This window comes from Pteropus medius, unplaced genomic scaffold (genome assembly GCF_902729225.1).
Source record: "Pteropus medius unplaced genomic scaffold, Ma_sr-lr_union100, whole genome shotgun sequence".
Classification (NCBI taxonomy): Eukaryota; Metazoa; Chordata; class Mammalia; order Chiroptera; family Pteropodidae; genus Pteropus; species Pteropus medius.
Window position 1 is genome coordinate 600,359 of NW_024353906.1, and position 16,674 is coordinate 617,032.

Below are 16,674 nucleotides of genomic sequence, written 5' to 3' on the forward strand. Positions count from 1 at the left end.
TAGGAAGTTGTGAAAGTGTGTTTGTGACTCAACTCATGCTCCAGTTTCTCTATATCGATGTAGTCACTCACCCCATATTTACTGAGCACCTGCTGTGTGCCAGACCCTGGCCACAGCAATAGGAATGCCAAGATGATTAAGACATGGCCCCTGCTTTTAAGGGAGGGAAAGGAGAGCCAAAGGATTGCCATCATGGAACACAGAGGAACAATGCACTCTGCGGTCAAGGAGAGAAGGTTCACGTAGATGGTGTATTTGAGCCTTGAAGGATGAGTGTGGTTTCCTCAGATGGAAAAGGCAAGGGGGGGAGAAGACAGTGTTCCAGGCAGGAGTATCGGCCTGAGCAGTCTTGCTGATGTGAAAGAACATGGTTCTGGTACCTGGAGGAGTGGGCGTGTGGGTGCAGTGGTGAAAGACTGGATTGAAGAAGTGGGCTCCGGTCAGACACCCCTGTCTGCCAGGCCTGGGAAATAAGATTTAGCCTGAAGGCTATAGAGTAATCATGCTGGTGATGAACAGATGGGAAAGAGAAAGGCTGCAGGAAAGGAGACAGGAACTCATTACAATGGCTGGGAGAAGGAATCTGGGCAGACACAACTCAGTAAGGTTCATGTGCTGTTTGTCTCTCAAAACCTTGGACACATACACAGCTCTGTCCAGCCCGCCTATCTTGGGTAACGAGTTAAATGTGGGGCTGTGTATTGAGGGCCTCCCTCTGTTACTTGCAGGAGCTGCAGGCCTGAGACACTGGACCCCAGGTCTGCAGGGGGATGATGTACTTGCAACATAAGCCAAGAGCAAAATGGCATTTGACCAGGCAGCCCCTCCTGTCTGCAGCCAGAGGCAATGGTGATGCCTGGCTGCGCTCATGTTTTTCATCCATAGCAGAGCCAAGGCCTGGTGATCTGGCAGCCAGAAAGAGTAGCAGGATGCACAAGGCTGGGAGTTGGGGAATTAGGAGTCACAGAATGGACAGTGCTCTGGGAAGATTGGTTTGTTGTACAACTGTGCATTTATCCCTTCAATGAACAAATGAGCAGTATGGCTGAGAAGCTCTGGAGTCAAGCTGTCTGGATTCCAATCTGGACTCTGTGCTTTGGGGAATCTGTGAACTCTCTGTACCAGTTTTCCCTCATAACCTATAGGGTTGATGTGAGGCTTAACCTAGTATGTAGTAAGTGCCCTATAAATATTATTATAAATATTATTCTTTGACAATGTGCTTCTATGCCAGGAACAAAATTCTCCTATAGCTCTTTAATTGTACTCCACCCTTTATCCCCAGAGAGATTGTACTGAGCTCCCCAAGGACAGGGACCATATCTTATTTGTCTCTCTATATCCACAGTGCCTTTGCTAAATGAATTTATTTGCTAAATGAGTGAACCAGGAATAACTTATGACATTCAAGAGACTGCCATTATAAATGTGTCATTACATCTCTCTCTTTCCTGCATGCCTTTGCCTAAGATGTTTCCCTGACCCAGAATTCTACCACCCAACTTCCGTACCAACATTTGGAATGAGTGAATCCTATTAACCCATGTTTCACACTGTATTGTGATTTTTCGCTGATGCATCTGTCTCCCCCATGACAATGAGCTCCTTGAAGACAGGGCTAGAGGATTATTCTATGTTGTACCCCAATGCACACTGATGCCAGGAATGAGGTGTGTATTTTGTGAAATACTCTGTGCAGGCTACAAAGGAAAAGACCTGGCCCCTGCCTTCAGGGAGCTTACCAGTTCTGGTGGACAGAGGCATGCAGACAGAGCCCTAAGGTGGGCACGGAGGGTTCATTGGGTGAGGTCCAGCATTCCAGGCAGGAGAGTTACTGTGGCAGCCCTGCACAGATCCAGCATGTCAGCCACTTGGGTCCAGGTGTCAGGGAGAACTGTGTAGCTCCCAAACATTCACTTTAATAATAGTCACCTTCCCTTGCCTGACTCTCTGGCTTCAATGCACTGCCAACCTGGGAATTTGCAAACTCTCTCAATCTTTAAGAGGAAAACATTTTGATAAAAATGTTAGCGGATATACTCAAGTGAAATCCTTTTCCTGGAAATAAAGAATAGGGCCATTAAGGTCTGTAGTAGAATGATTTTAAACATCCCCAGGGAGCCAGCAGGAAGCTGAACCCGGAGGAAATCATGGGATAGGGAGGAAGTTCCCACCTCCATATGAGGAATTGCAAGTCAGCTCACTGGAGCTCCCTGCTGCCCCTACCCCCACTACCTGCTGGGGCTTCCAGAAGTCAACTATTTATTATTGCTATCTGTGCCCACTCAGGAGGGCTTGTGGTGGTTGCTGTGAAGTCTGCCTCCCAAGACCCCTGGTTCCCCAGGGATGAGAAATGAGCTCCTTTCAGGACTACCCTGTGGTCCCATCTGCCCATCTAGTTCCTGGGGTCTTGGGGAGTTGGGGTCAGGGGCTCAGTTGCACCCCAGGTTTACTGGAGGAGGCAGGTGTGGTGAGATGGTAGGCAAACAGGAGAAGGCACCGCAAGGAGCCAGGATCAGGAACCAGGCTCAGGAACCAGATGTTCCCTGGCTGTAGTCTTCACTCTACCACTCACTAGTTGTGTGACCTTGGGCAGGTTACTTCAGTTCTCTGAAACTTAATTTCCTCATCTAGACAATAAGAAAGCCCTTTCCTCTCTCAGAGATTTGGCATTAAGATCCAATGACATCAACTAGAAGGGACACCGTGGGTGAGAGGTAACGTTTCAGGGCAGCGACAAGGCCGTCTCGGGCAGGACGAATGGAATGTAGAGACCTACAAGTCTTAACTTCTTCCAACCTCAGTTTCCACCTCTTCCTTTTTCATTTATTGCTGAGGTCGAAAATGAGCGTTGGGTCCATTCAGTTCCTCCTCTGCCTGCAACTTTGGGACCAAGCCCTGAACTGAAAGGATGATCCCCCCACCCCAGTTCTCCAATTCCAAGTCCTCCCTCCAACCAGCTATGAGCTATATTTATAATATTTCCTCCCAGTGTCACTGTGTGGTTTAGACCATTACCCTAATTTTATAGATAAGGAAACCAAGGTTCCTCTAAGTAAAGGGACTTAGCGAAGATTTCACAGCCAGTGAGTAGAGAAGCCCCTCGGATACAAACTTTAGAGCCCGTATTCTTTCCACTTCTCCAGGCCATGTGTGCTCATATGCTGCCCCCATCTCCAACCTACTGGTCCCTCTCTGCATCTCCACTGTCCCCACCCCCACTGCAAAGTTCAGCTCAGCTATAACTTCTCTGAGCCCTTCTTCACTTACTCACATTTATTCCTCCTCCAAACTACTATTTTTAAATTTATTTATTTATTTTTTAATGGTGACATTGGTTAACAAAATCCAATAAGTTTCAGCTATACACTTTAACAATAAGGCATGTATATATATTTATTTACATTTATATATAGGCATATATATATATATATTTACACTCTGTGTTCACCGCCCATAGTTAGATTTCTTTGTCACCACATCCAAACCGCTTTTTAAAAATTACATTTTTATTTGATTCTAAAATGGTATTCATTAAATTAGAAAAGATATGCAAGTATAAAGATGGCAAAAACCACCTCAGATCCCCTCACCCAATTTCCAGTCTTTTCTCTAAACATTTACATATGTGTTTGTGCATACTTTCTCTCAAGTTTTCTATATTTTCTTGCTCCTACTTCTGGACCTATAACTTTCTGACTTCAGTACCTGTCTGATTCACTACATCAGACTATGAGCTCCTGGAGGGCAAGCTCTATGCCTTGATTCAGGTCGACATGCACACACAAGTGCCCAGCCCATGGCTGGCTGGAGGAAAGGAAATGGGACTAGACAACTGGGGGGATTGTCCTGTCAGCTCAGTATTTGGTCCCAAAAGTGCACACAGAGAAGGAATCAAATGCCCCCAACACTCGTACTAGAGCCCAAACACCCATGAGAGAAAGTGTGTGCCACATGTACTAGTCTTTAATTTTCAGATTAAAACATAGACACACAACATCTTGAGGAGGCTCATTCTAGATAGGCTGGGCCTACACTGGAAAGAGGGGAAGAGGAATTTGCACCCCAATTTTCTCTCTTCCCAGCTCTATACCAGTGGGTGCATTATGCTAAATGACCCTCAGTTTCCCCATCTGTAAAATGGGGATACTAGCACCTCTTTATGGGGTTGTTATGAGGATGAAGTTGTGAATACAAACAACTTCACACAGTGCCTGGCATGAGGACACCTGCACTGAGTGCTAGTCCCCTCCCTTCCTTCTTCGAAAATGATTAACATGTCAGTTAACAGCCTCCATTTATTATAGATCTGTCATGTGCTCAGCACTGTGGGGGCTGGAAAAGGTGCTCTTCCTGCCTTAAAATCCAAATGGGGATAAAAGACTTAACACAGGAGCTGATTAGAGAGAGAGAGACAGTCCATTATAAGGGCGAATTGAACAGCCCAGACAATGATACAAACTGAGTTAGGGCTGAGAAAGCTCATTGTGTGTCCGGGTCCTCAGGGAGGCCTCAGATATTCTTTCCTCCAGATAAATAACAGCTTTTGCAACTCGGGAAGCAGTCAAGGCAAGAGACTTCAACAATAAGCTTATCTGGGCTGTGGGCACAGAGCTAGAATTCGTAAGCTTCAGTTTTTTATCTATCTCACATTACCAACTTGTCCATAAATTACAGCTATCTGATGGTTTAGGGAACACAAAGCGAGGATAGATTGAGAGAATGAAATGAGACCACGAAGACTGGAGAACGGGATCAGAGGGGACTAGTGATTTCATAACCATCAGGGTCTCCATTCAGTTCTGCCCCTCAGCAGAGGATAGATAAGAATTTTCTCAGACTTCTGCCATCCCCGTTTTTCTCCATCCTTGTTTTCCAGACAAGAAGGTATTTATAAGAGATAGATCATGGGTAATCACAGTGAAATACTGTAGCACGGTCATTAAGAGCATGAAGCTTAGGAGTCACGCAAATCTATTTTCTCTGCTACTTGCTGGCTGTGTGACTTTGGGCAAGTTACTTAGCCTCTCTAAGCCTCACTTTCTCTGTAAAGTGGGGATAATCAAAATAAATGGCCTTCATATGGTTATTTTAAGCTTTAAAATAGATAACGCTGCTTATCACAGTGCTTGTTAAAGTTCAATAAATGTTAGCTGGTGTTAATATTATTAAAGTAAGATCAGCATGAAAACAGAGCGGATTGCTTTTCCCCAAATGTCCATGTCAGAAGTATACATTTCATTGGCAGGAGGCTGGTTCTGAAAGGTTAAGAGATGTCCTGGGGCAGGAGAAAGAGCACTGATAAAGCTGGCACCAAAATTCAGGTCACCTCACTCAGTGATTTTCAAAATTTTTTTTCCTATGATCCACAGTATGAAATGCATTTTACATCATAGTCCACTACATTTATGCATTCATTGACAAAGAAAAAAATTTCACACGAAAAAATACACATCTTGACCACATACAGTGCACACCATTTTTTATTCTTTTTTTCTTCTTCAGTGCAGTTGCAATTCGCTTATTGCAGACCCACTTATTGAGTCCCGATCCACAGGTTGAAAACACTGTATGAAATGATTGTGATCTTGGGGGAAGTCACTTTCTCTTTCTGAGCTTTCTTTTTCCCAACTATAAAACAATCTTGATGCCCGACCAGCCTCACTGCCTCTCTGAGTCATGCCAGGAGCACTGAGTAAGCCCTTGCTATTTGGAGGGTACCCATCCAGGTGCTGCAGGAGGAACGGAGATTGAGAAGAGCAGTTTCTGTCCCTAAGAAAACAACTTGGGGCTACTGGTGATGGGAGGGTGGTGAATGTGGGGATCGCTTCTCCCCAAAGACCCAGTGTGATGGGGAGAATGGCAATGGAATGGGAAGTCATTGATGTTTTTTCCCCATTTGTGCCCCCAGCAGCCTTCCCGACAGCGAGACAGGAGAGGACCCCAGGTACAGCCTTGATCCGGGTTGGAAGTGGATCTGGATAAAGGAAAGGGGCCGAGCGTGGGGTGGGGTGAGATGCTTGCGGGAGGGACACTGAGTAAGGATTCAGGAGTGTGCAGCCTATACAATTTCAGAGGCATGAGACCTAATAAGGCATGCACTCTCAATGTGGGCAAAATCTGGTTCTTGGGGAAAGAAAAAACTTAGACCTCACAATGATGGCCCTCCAAAGGGCCATCGTGTAGTATATTTATAGTATTAAATTTTCATGGTGGATAGTCAGAAAATAGATCTGTGGTTGCCCCAGGGTGATGGGAAGGGAGGAAGAAAGTGACTGCTAATGGGTACAGGGTTTCTTTTGGGGGTGATAAAAACATTCTAGAATCAGATCAGGGTGATTGGTGGTTACACAACCTTGTGATTATTAAAAAAACAACAACACTCAATTGGAAATGAAATGTGACAAAGAAAGGACAATTAGAAAAAAATTGTCTAAAATAGTCCTAGAGGGCGGTTGTGAAAAATAGTTGAGAAACACAGGAGAAGAGGTAGGTGTCCCCCAGGCCAGACGGAAAGTCTGGTTTTGTTGCTTTATGTTCAATGTGCTTTATGTTCTTGTCTAAAAAATCTGAGATCCTCAACACCCCTCCCTTCCCCGCCCAACCTCACCTCTCCCAAGAACATTCGAAACACCTAGAGGTAGTAGGAAGTCAGGGCTGGGAAGGTTGACTTTGTAAATAAGTGTAAACTTCTGGCCTTCATTCTCCAACACCAAAGAGGCTTCATTTCCCGGTGTTTCTCTGCCTTCCTCCTACCTTGTCCCCAGGTGCCAGAGTAAGATGACAAGCCCAGCCTCTCTAGCCATAATGACCATATTTCTTGATCCAAAATTCAGGCCTCATGGTACACAACAAGTATGCATGTGTGGATGAGAGTAATAGTCGATGCTGGAGCGGTTTGGGTCAGTCCAGAGCTCATGGACACCACAGCTGACCATGTCTCTCCTGGCAGATCCCCCAGATTTTTCAGTTATCTTCTGAGAGGGCCACCTGGGGCTGCAAATTACACCTGGAGCCCTTCTTGGCTCTCTAGGTGCCACCTGAGTGCACATGTCAGCCTGCCCAGCCAGGCCTGGCTCTGGCCAGAGATCACACCCTACCCCAGCTGTTTGTGCAGCTATGTCAGCCTGAGACCTCAGCCAGTGCATTTGAGCCTTAATGCAGAGGCTGAGTGTGGAGGAGCCATATGTTGGAGCTTGTATTCCTCTGACGTGGGAAGATCCCCACCCCACAACCTACTCCAATGGTGTCTTTCCCCTCATCTTCTCTCTTACCTTAACTGTGACCCCCAGGGCCACATGGGTTCAGGACAATACTGAGAGTCAGGCAGTGGAGGCTTCCCAGGATGACCACACACCACTCCCATGCCCCTCCATGCAGCACTTGGTCACTGGCTGCAGACTAGGTCACAGGGATGATAAAGGCACACATGCTGGGTTCGAGGGAGCTCAGAATGTCTATGGAGCCCGCTCATATGAACACTGAAGGTATCTTTCCTCCCTTGCTGCAGCCCAGAGCGGGAGCCAACAGCTGACGGGGATGTCAGGTACTGTGTCCTGGGAGCATCTGCCCTCCGGGGTAGGCTTCTTCAGAGGGGCTCTCAGGCCAAGGGAGCCACAGAGCTCTGGAGCACTGCCCTGCAGCCCCAGCCTAGCTGCAGGGAGGAGGCCAAGGAGGGCTCCATGCTCCATGGGGAGGTTTGGAAGCCGCCCCCTCTTCTGTACCTCGGGCACCTTTTGCACCAGATCATTTTTATCTGGTGGTCAACTTTTCCTTTCCTTTTCTTTTTTTTTTAATTTTTATTTATTTATTTATTTTTATTTTAATTTTTTTAAGCAAGGCAACCCTTGGTTGACCTCCCAGATCGCAAGGACCTTGTCAGCTTACAATCTCTTATTTTTTATTTTTTTTACACCTACGGCACCTAGTCTTCCTAGGTGGTCTCCCATCCAAGTACTAACCAGGCCCAACCCTGCTTAGCTTCCAAGATCAGACGGGATCGAGTTTGTTCAGGGTGGCGTGGCTATAGACTTTTCCTTTGCTTTTAAAAAATTTTTTATTTGGGGGCGTTCTTCAAAAACTACATCACACTAAATATGGTTTCCTTGCCTCCACTTTTTTAAAAGTTCCTTTGGAAGAGTTACCTGCCAATGTCAAAGTTGAGTGGTTTGAGGGCTACTCAAGGAAGGAAAAAATCAGGGGTTCAGTATTGGCTTGTTTTCCTCCTGGGCTTGGGGTAGAGTCTCGGGAAGGAGTACAGAGTGCAGGCGTGGGGCAGGTGGGATGTAGGGAAGGGAGAAGTCGAGGTCTCATCCCCTGGGTCAGCTAAGACTTAGTGCCCACGCCTGCCTCAGGCCTTGGGGAAGGAGTCCACCAGGGGCCACACAGAGCAGACTTCTGCCAGCTACGCCTCCCCATGTTAGCACTTCCCAACCCCTTGCCCTGGTCTAAGCCATCATCTTGACAGCTGCCTCTGAGAATGAGCCCCTGAGAATTGCCTTTCTACTTCTACCCTGCTTTTCCTAGGAGGAGAGGCCCAGTGGCCTATGCTTCTCAGAAACCATGGCTGCTAAATGCCACTGTGGAGGAAAACATCACCTTTGAGAGTCCCTTCAACAAACAACGGTAAAATCTTCTCGGAGGGAAGTGAGCTGGAGGCGGGGAGAAATTGGTCATGGGCAGCATTAGCCACCTGCCCTAGTCCCCAAGCCCTAGCCAGCTGGCCTGCCCCTTCATCGATCTCCCACACTCAGCCGTCCCGCTCTCCAGCCCGCTTATCTGGATTCCATCCTGTGCATACGGTCATCTGGAAACGATCCAGATGTGCCTGGGCATCAGGGCAGTCCAGCTCCTGTGGGTGAGAGGGCGGGAGGCAAGGGAGGTGCGGGAGCCCTGCTGCCCTCTCCTGCGGCTGGTGGAAGGCTGACCCAGCCCCACTGATTCTTTGTACTCACAATTCCCCACCCCCAGCTCCGTGGCCTGTGCACACTTTCCCTCCAGTGATAATAATAACCGGTAACACTGATTGAGCCCTTACCAGGTACCAAGCACTTTGTACATGTGATGTCCTCTAATGCTCACAACAATCTCAATAGTCAGGTATTACTATCAATCTCATCTCACAGATGGAGAAACCAAGGTTCAGAAATGTTAGATAACTTGCACAAGGCCACCCAGCCAGAAAGTGACAGAAACCCAAGGCCGCCTAATACCCAAATACATGTCACCAGGACACTCTGATGCCTCCTCAATGTATGCTGACTGGCACCTGCCCAGGTGAAAAGCTGGCCAGGGAAGTATGAGAGGAGCAGGCTGGGCAAATATTTGACCAGTTATTATCGTTACTACCTAAACCAACCAGCAGTGATTTTCCCCGGCGGTGCCCCAAGCATGGGCCCTGGCTGTCACTTTTCCTACTGCACAGGAACCGTGGGCCCTCTCTTGCCACTTATGTGGTGTATTTGCTGCCATCTAATTCCATCTTTCAAATATTTAACTTGCTCCAAGACCATGTAAGGTGCTGCCCTCAGCTCTTTTTAAGCTCACATGGTGTTTGCTTGCACCCAAGCAGGAGGCCCATTAAAGCCATTGCTCACCGTGGGCACAGCTGCCCAGAGGCTAATGACCCTCTGCAAGTGCTCAGGCCCCACTCTGGGCAGGCTGGTCAGCTGTGTCCACTGCCACCCCACTCCAGGTACAAGATGGTCATCGAAGCCTGTTCCCTGCAGCCAGACATCGACATCCTGCCCCATGGAGACCAGACTCAGATTGGGGAACGGGTTAGTAGAGCCTCTAAGGGGTTTGCTCAAAGTCGGCACCTTCAATCTCCCCTGCTCCCCACCTATCACCACCACCAGGCCCCAACACCAGGGAGAGCAGGTACTTGGAAAATAAAAGGGTGGAGGCCGCAGGGCTGCCAACAGTGGGCTCAAAATGATCTCTTTGAGCCCTAGGCTAGTGGCTGTCCTTGACAAGTTTTCAGCCCCTCTTGCTACAAAGGTCAGCTCAGCATCTGCCCAGGCCGGAGATGATGGACATCTCCTTCATTCACGCCCCAAGTATGTACCGAGAGCCCCTATGGCACTGTGCTGGGCTCAGGGTTATCCCCTTCCTGTTCCCTCCTCCACAAGCTTAGATTCTCAAGTAGCTGTCCTCCTTGTGTAAAATTAAATCCCTACTTTCTCTATCTTGGGTTTCACTGGTCAGATGGTCTCTAGCACCTACATGATGAATCTTCAAAGACTTGGAGATCATACTCCCCACTTCTCAGTGAGTTCAGTAAACATGTACATGTTTCTTTTCTCTGCTCAGTGAGGATGGGACAAGGAGGTAGATAGAGCCAGGCCTCTATCCCAAAGAGCTCACGGTTAAGTAGGGGTCAGAACAGTCTCTCCTGAAGGGCTATGAGGGAATGACCTCTCCTCTCCTTTGGCAACAGGGCATCAACCTGTCTGGTGGTCAGCGCCAGCGAATCAGTGTGGCCCGAGCCCTCTACCAGCATACCAATGTCATCTTCTTGGTGAGTGCACCAACGGGCACCTCCCTAGTAGCTCTCATCTCTGGGTGTCTCCCTGGTCATTGCCTACACACATATCACACACACATACACACATGTACACACATGCACATGTGTACACATGCACACATACACACAAGCACTCCATCACCCACCTACCTCCCTCTACAGAAGTAAACCTCTCCTGCCAGAGATATTACCTACTCATCTTATTTATGGAGAAACTGAGGTAAGGATAGTACAAATGACCCACCGTGGACTTCACACTGAGCCCTGCAGTAGCCCTGAGGGGAAGCAAGTAGTTACAGGCCAGCTCCCTGTAGGACAGCCCCAACCTAACAATATTTATTTAGCCTGACTATAAGTGGCCATAGAATGTGTACTGCCACTTCCCATCTCATGCCCAGAGCAGACATTGCTAATTGATCACAGCATTCTTTTCCACAGAAACTTAACTTGGCCTCAGAATCCTTCTCAACACAGAACTATAGGTAACCACTAGCAATCAAACGTGAGGTAAACTTATTAGCTATCGCTGCCCTACTTCATGTGAAGTTCTGTGTTAGGTACCTTAGTTGATACTGAAGAATTCTAAGTCTCATCTCCTGACCTCAAAGATTTAGAGTCTGGTTAGGGAGACAGAGCTCACCCAAGCTCACTCAAGCTCACTCAAGAGCTACAGCCCAGCCGAAAGCCACACACTGCGAGGCACAGACTATGAGAAGCCTTGTCCAGGAAGACAACAGTGAGGGCTAGAGTGATCAGGGAGGGCTTCCTGGAGGAGGGTCTTAAAATGTGAGTCAGTTAAACAGAAGGAAACAGGGAGACCATTTGGACAGAGAGTTGGAAGAAGGAAACTCAGGTCTCCGATCCCAGCTTTATTCTCTTTCCTATAAACACTCCCTACTAAACATGCTTCATAAGGTAAGCCTCACGGTCTGTTACCATCTGACACATATGCAGCCCTTTACAAAGGACTAGATCATTCATGATCCCATGTGAGCTTTAAACAACCTTGTTAGAAATAAAGTAAATAATTTAGTTTATTCTAGCAAACTTTAATTAAGCTCCTAATATTTACCAGGCACAGGCACAACGGGTCTTAGTTCTTAGGGGCCTCATGAAAATAACTCTCATATCTGGCTTTGTGCAGGGTATCACTGAAGCAGAGAAGAGGGAAGTCTGGGTGTGGGGGTCAGAAAAGGACTCAGGAAGAGCTAGTGCTTGAGTGGAGCGCTGAAAGTTAAGTAGAAGTTTACCGGGCAGACAAAAGGCAGATCGGCACTCCAGGCAGAGCAAACAGTTTAGGCAGAGGCCTCGAATGCCAAGTTCCCTGGAAACTTGGAGTGTAGGGAGCTTGTATAAAATAGATGTGAAGTGAGGCTGGAAAGGAAGACTGAACAGGATTCCCATGTTAAGGAATTCAGACTTCATAGTTTATGGGGAGCCACTGGAGGATGAAGAATCAGAAAGCTTGTGATTAGATCTGTTTGAGAATGATAACTGATAACAGCCCCATTTTCAGATAAGGCGACCATCTTAAAGACTGACAGCTAACTACTATCAGTCCCTAGGCCAGAACTGATATAACTTTGGTGGTTTTTATACTTACCCCCTCCTTTCATACATGCCTCTACCTTCTCCCCTTCACCCAGGATGACCCCTTCTCAGCTCTGGATGTTCATCTGAGTGACCACCTGATGCAGGCCGGGATCCTTGAGCTACTCCGAGACGATAAGAGGACAGTAGTCCTTGTGACCCACAAGCTACAGTACCTGCCACATGCAGACTGGGTAAGGGGTCACAAAAGGGTCAAACTGTAGAGGGCTTAGGTAGGAGAGGCAGTTAGACATCTTCAAAAGATCCAATTGGATGTCTTGTAGCAGTGGCTGAGGGCTACCAAGCGGAAGAGATTAGCATGGGATGGCTTTGTGCAATTTGGGCAGATCAGGGAGACCCGCACAGACAGTAGTTTGGTGTCACCTAGGGCTACAGACATTCCCTATTCTGGCCCGGGGCCCCTGTGGGTACCACAGGGCTGATACCAAGAAGTCTCAGAAAGAAGCAGATACTCAGTTCCTAAGTTTCTTTTTTTGCCCTGTTGGATGACTCATCTCCCTGGCCTTGGTGAGTACCCATCTGGATGAGAAAATCGTCTTTCTGCCCTCAGGTGGATCAGATTCAAGTTAGGACCAGTAGGAAGATGGAACAAATAATAGCGGTAGTAATAGAAACTTCAGTTTTATCAGTGGAATACAATTTTGTGAAGCCCCACATTAACTAAATTTCCATACTTTGCAACATGTAGACAAAGTTACTTTTTAATTAATTGGAAACAATCTAATTTTTAAGATGAATATCATGTGACTTGAAATCTGGGCCTTGCCTGATCCCTATATAAATTTGCCCCTGAAAATTGAGGCCCTCCTGGAGTTTCAGGCCTGTGCTAAATGGCCCTGCTAACCCCAAATAAGTCTCCTTTCTATATGTGGCAAGATCCTCCCTCCACTATGAAAAAGAGAAAAAATCCAGAGGGAAAAAGAAAAGCTATTAAAACAGGTTCAGGTTTGTGTCTGAGTTTCTGTGGTGACCCGGGCAAGACAGCGCAAGACAATCTTTAGTCCAAAGAAGGCACACATGGAGGTGCCTGGTTCTTTAAGGTATCAGTGGATAGGATTCCTCAGCACCCCTCCCTAACCCCAGTGTGTGTGAGAAATACAGGAGCAGGGGCGGATGTCTGAATTAATGATGAATCTACCTGAGTGTGAAACACTGAGTGTTTCAAATAAAATGTTTTATTGATTTCAAAGAGATGTGGCCACAAACACTTAGACCAAAAGGGGCTTTGCCAAACACTGATGGACACACCTCTCAAACCTGCCAAGGAGCTAAAGGTAGTGTGTAATCATCCCATTGAATGTACGAAAACAGTGGACACCGATGGATTCCTTGTGCATAAACAAACAGCTTGATCAGGATGCACTAATTGCTCTGCAGACTCTCCTATCAACCATGGGGCAACCATTAAGAATTACTCCCCAAGTGTTCGAAACTCTAAATCCTGGGAGTATGTTGGTAAGAGTAGGTTATCCCTACCAGCTCACTGCAGTGGGCGAGACAAAGGCTATTTGTGGTGGGGAAAAGATGTGTGCATGTCCATCTCAGATCCTCGGTCAGGCGGGATGTGACCTCCACTCCCCTTCCCCAGCCAGCCCTCAGCAGGATTTGTTTCTGTCTTTCCAGATCATCGCTATGAAGGACGGCACCATCCAGAGAGAGGGCACACTCAAGGACTTCCAGAGGTCTGAGTGCCAGCTCTTTGAACACTGGAAGACCCTCATGAACCGGCAGGACCAAGAGCTGGAGAAGGTGGGTATATCCTGAGGGGCCAAAAAGCTACCCCTAAGTAGAAGGTTCTGATAATGCTCTGCTCATCAAGGCCTTCTGGCCCTCATTGACCCCAGGAAACCCTCCAAGTTCATGGGAGCTGGCCATGAACTTGCTCCTGCCAGAGGAGAGCCAGTACCTATGCCAGCTACCTAAGGCAGAATCAGGTGGATGCCCTCCTCTCATCCTGAGATAGTCAGATACCATTTAGTTTGCAGTTTCAGAAAATCAACTCAAACTGGCTAAGCAAAGAAAAAAAGGGGTGTATTTAAGGATTTATTGGCTCATGAAACCAGAAAGTCCATGAGTGTCATAGCTTCAGGTGGAGCTAGATCCAAGCAGTCAAACAATGTCATCAGGAATCTGTGTTTCCCCATCTCTTGGCTCTGCTCCCTTCAAACTGGCTTCATTCCCACGTTAGCAGTGAGAGCCATTGGCATTCTTGGGTTTACGTTCTCCCAGATTAGTGACTGCCAGAAAGAGTACCTCTTTCACGGTTGTTTAGCAAAAGTTCCAGGGCTGACTCTCATTGGTCCAATTTGGTAGTATACCCACCCCTGAACAAATCATTGTGGCCAGAGATGTGGAATGTGAGGACTGGCCAGCCCTGTATTATATGCTCACCCCTGGAGCCAGGGAGAATGATCAGCCCACCTGAATCACAGAGACTAAGAATAGGGGAAAAGTGGTCTCCCACAGGGACATTGGGGTGCTGTTAGCTGATGAAAGGGAAAGAGTAGATTCCAGGAAGACAGACATTTGTCCCACTGGAAGCCACCCTAGGCAGAGACAACCTAGAAACTGACACTGGTCATTACCAGGGGTGGTTGCCCCCTACCCTCCCTTTTCCCTTTTGCATATACTGAGGACATTGGCCAGGTCTCACTTGCCTTTCAGGAGACTGTCATGGAGAGAAAAGTCCCAGAGCCACCCCAGGGCCTGCCCCGGGCCATGTCCTCGAGAGATGGCCTCCTGCAGGATGAGGAAGAAGAGGAAGGTACAGACAGGGGGACTTGCAATGAAAACATGGCCTGAGGTCTGATCAACTACAAGGAGACTAAGGTTTGGGAGTTCTAAGGGTGGTAAGATAGTGTGCCTTTGATTAAATCCTTTCCCTTCTGTGTACCTCAGTCTTCCCATCTGTAAGTGGGGATGACATACTCCCTGATTTACCCTCAGAGGGATATGAAATACGAAGCCACAGGGTGGGTTTTTGCGGCCTGCAGAGGAGACGGCCGAGAGTGAGGAGGAGGACAACCTGTCGTCTGTGCTACACCAGCGCGCCAAAATCCCGTGGCGAGCCTGCGCCAAGTATCTGTCGTCTGCCGGCATCCTGCTCCTGTCACTGCTCGTCTTCTCGCAGCTGCTCAAGCATATGGTTTGCGTGGCCATCGATTACTGGCTGGCCAAGTGGACCGACAGCGCCCTGACCCTGAGCCCCGTGACAAGGAACTGCTCCCTCAGCCAGGTGGGGCTGGCGGCCCCAGGGAAGGGCTGGGGGAGAGGGCTGTGCCATGGACACCCCGGGACCCTCCTCATTCTCTGCCTGGCCCAGGAGTGCTCCCTCGACCAGACCGTCTACGCCATGGTGTTCACGGTGCTCTGCAGCCTGGGCATCGTGCTGTGCCTGGTCACATCTGTCACAGTAGAGTGGACAGGGCTGAAGGTGGCCAAGAGGTTGCATCGCAGCCTGCTGAACCGTATCATCCTGGCTCCCATGAGGTACGCTGGGAGCTCCCCCAGCATATGAGAGGGCTCCCCCGGCCATGCTGGGGATGTGGGCAAGTCCTTGTTCTCTGGGCCTCAGTTGTTCCATCTGTAAAATAGTAATATACAATCTCTGTCACTGGATCTGGGACAGAGAGACCCAAGTGTGTGCAAAAGTGCCCTCCTCAGTGCAGAAAGCAGAGGGAAACTGGCATTTACTCAACCAGACGTGGTCCTAGGCATTTTACATGGTCACCTCATCTAATTGTCACAGCAGTCCTTCAAAGTGAGTGCCTGCAGGCTCTGCATATGTGTTAGTTTCCTTTCCCCAGGCGGGTACCATCTGCCCGTCTCTATATACAGGTTTAGCTTTTTCCCCTCCTCTCTATTCTCCCTCAGCCAACTTGCAGGTTCTGACACTGGGGACATGATATAGCTGTTCTAATCTTCTGTGATGAGATAGATAGAAACCCCAAAGGCCACGTGGTGTGAAAAAAGTCACTGCCCAGCTGGCTGGCCAATTCAGTTGAAAAGCACAATAGGCAAACAGGTTATCTGGCTCACCCTTATTAATGCCAGACCTTACCATCCGACTACACTGTTTATTTTCCAGGTTCCTGAGCTCTTTATGGTCCACAGACATGGCCTCAACGTGTACCTACTATCTATTTGTCCCAGATCTGTGATTCTGAAATTCTCTGGTTAAAGTTGGGCTGGCTGTGTCACAGAGTGATGACAGCCAGAGTGGCCTCAAAGGGTCAGCCAGCTGACAGGCTGTCCTCAGGGCCCTGTTCCCCCTGGCCAGTTGTCCCTCTGGAGAGGACTCTATGTCCTTGGGAAGACAGCTGCTGAGTGAGTCAGGCCAAGCAAGCAGCTGAGAAAGGTGGCAATGGTCACACATGGGCTTGAGAGTCAGAGAGGCTATCGAGGGGCCAGTACCCCTTTAGGCTGCTGTGGGAATTCTCAGGGACACAGGCCAGATGTCCACAGACCAGCAAAGGCCATCACCTCTGGGAAGCCAGACCCAAGAATGACTCCAGAGACACCAAAATGAAAGAAATAAC

General features: G+C 48.1%; 1 protein-coding gene and 1 pseudogene across 13 annotated transcripts in view; one reads left to right on the forward strand and one right to left on the reverse strand.

The window, feature by feature from the left end:
* Nucleotides 1-16,674, forward strand: part of ABCC8 (ATP binding cassette subfamily C member 8) — a 71,678-nt gene that overhangs the window by 43,913 nt on the left and 11,091 nt on the right. For 7 of the 13 annotated variants that reach the window (XR_005650401.1, XM_039851478.1, XM_039851474.1 and 4 more), the window contains 10 exons: nt 5,912-5,947; nt 7,511-7,546; nt 8,527-8,625; nt 9,695-9,779; nt 10,439-10,519; nt 12,172-12,309; nt 13,760-13,885; nt 14,801-14,900; nt 15,130-15,371; nt 15,459-15,625. Coding sequence is in view for 12 of the 13 variants with exons in the window: in XM_039851478.1 (XP_039707412.1) it covers nt 5,912-5,947; nt 7,511-7,546; nt 8,527-8,625; nt 9,695-9,779; nt 10,439-10,519; nt 12,172-12,309; nt 13,760-13,885; nt 14,801-14,900; nt 15,130-15,371; nt 15,459-15,625 (1,110 nt within the window). In the remaining variant the exon portion in view is untranslated. Of the gene's footprint in view, nt 1-5,911; nt 5,972-7,510; nt 7,547-8,526; nt 8,626-9,694; nt 9,780-10,438; nt 10,520-12,171; nt 12,310-13,759; nt 13,886-14,800; nt 14,901-15,129; nt 15,372-15,458; nt 15,626-16,674 lie in introns of all 13 variants that reach the window. The other 6 variants (XM_039851479.1, XM_039851475.1, XM_039851482.1 and 3 more) reach the window with 4 other exon arrangements.
* On the reverse strand, nt 7,913-8,031 carry LOC120593636 (uncharacterized; annotated as a pseudogene).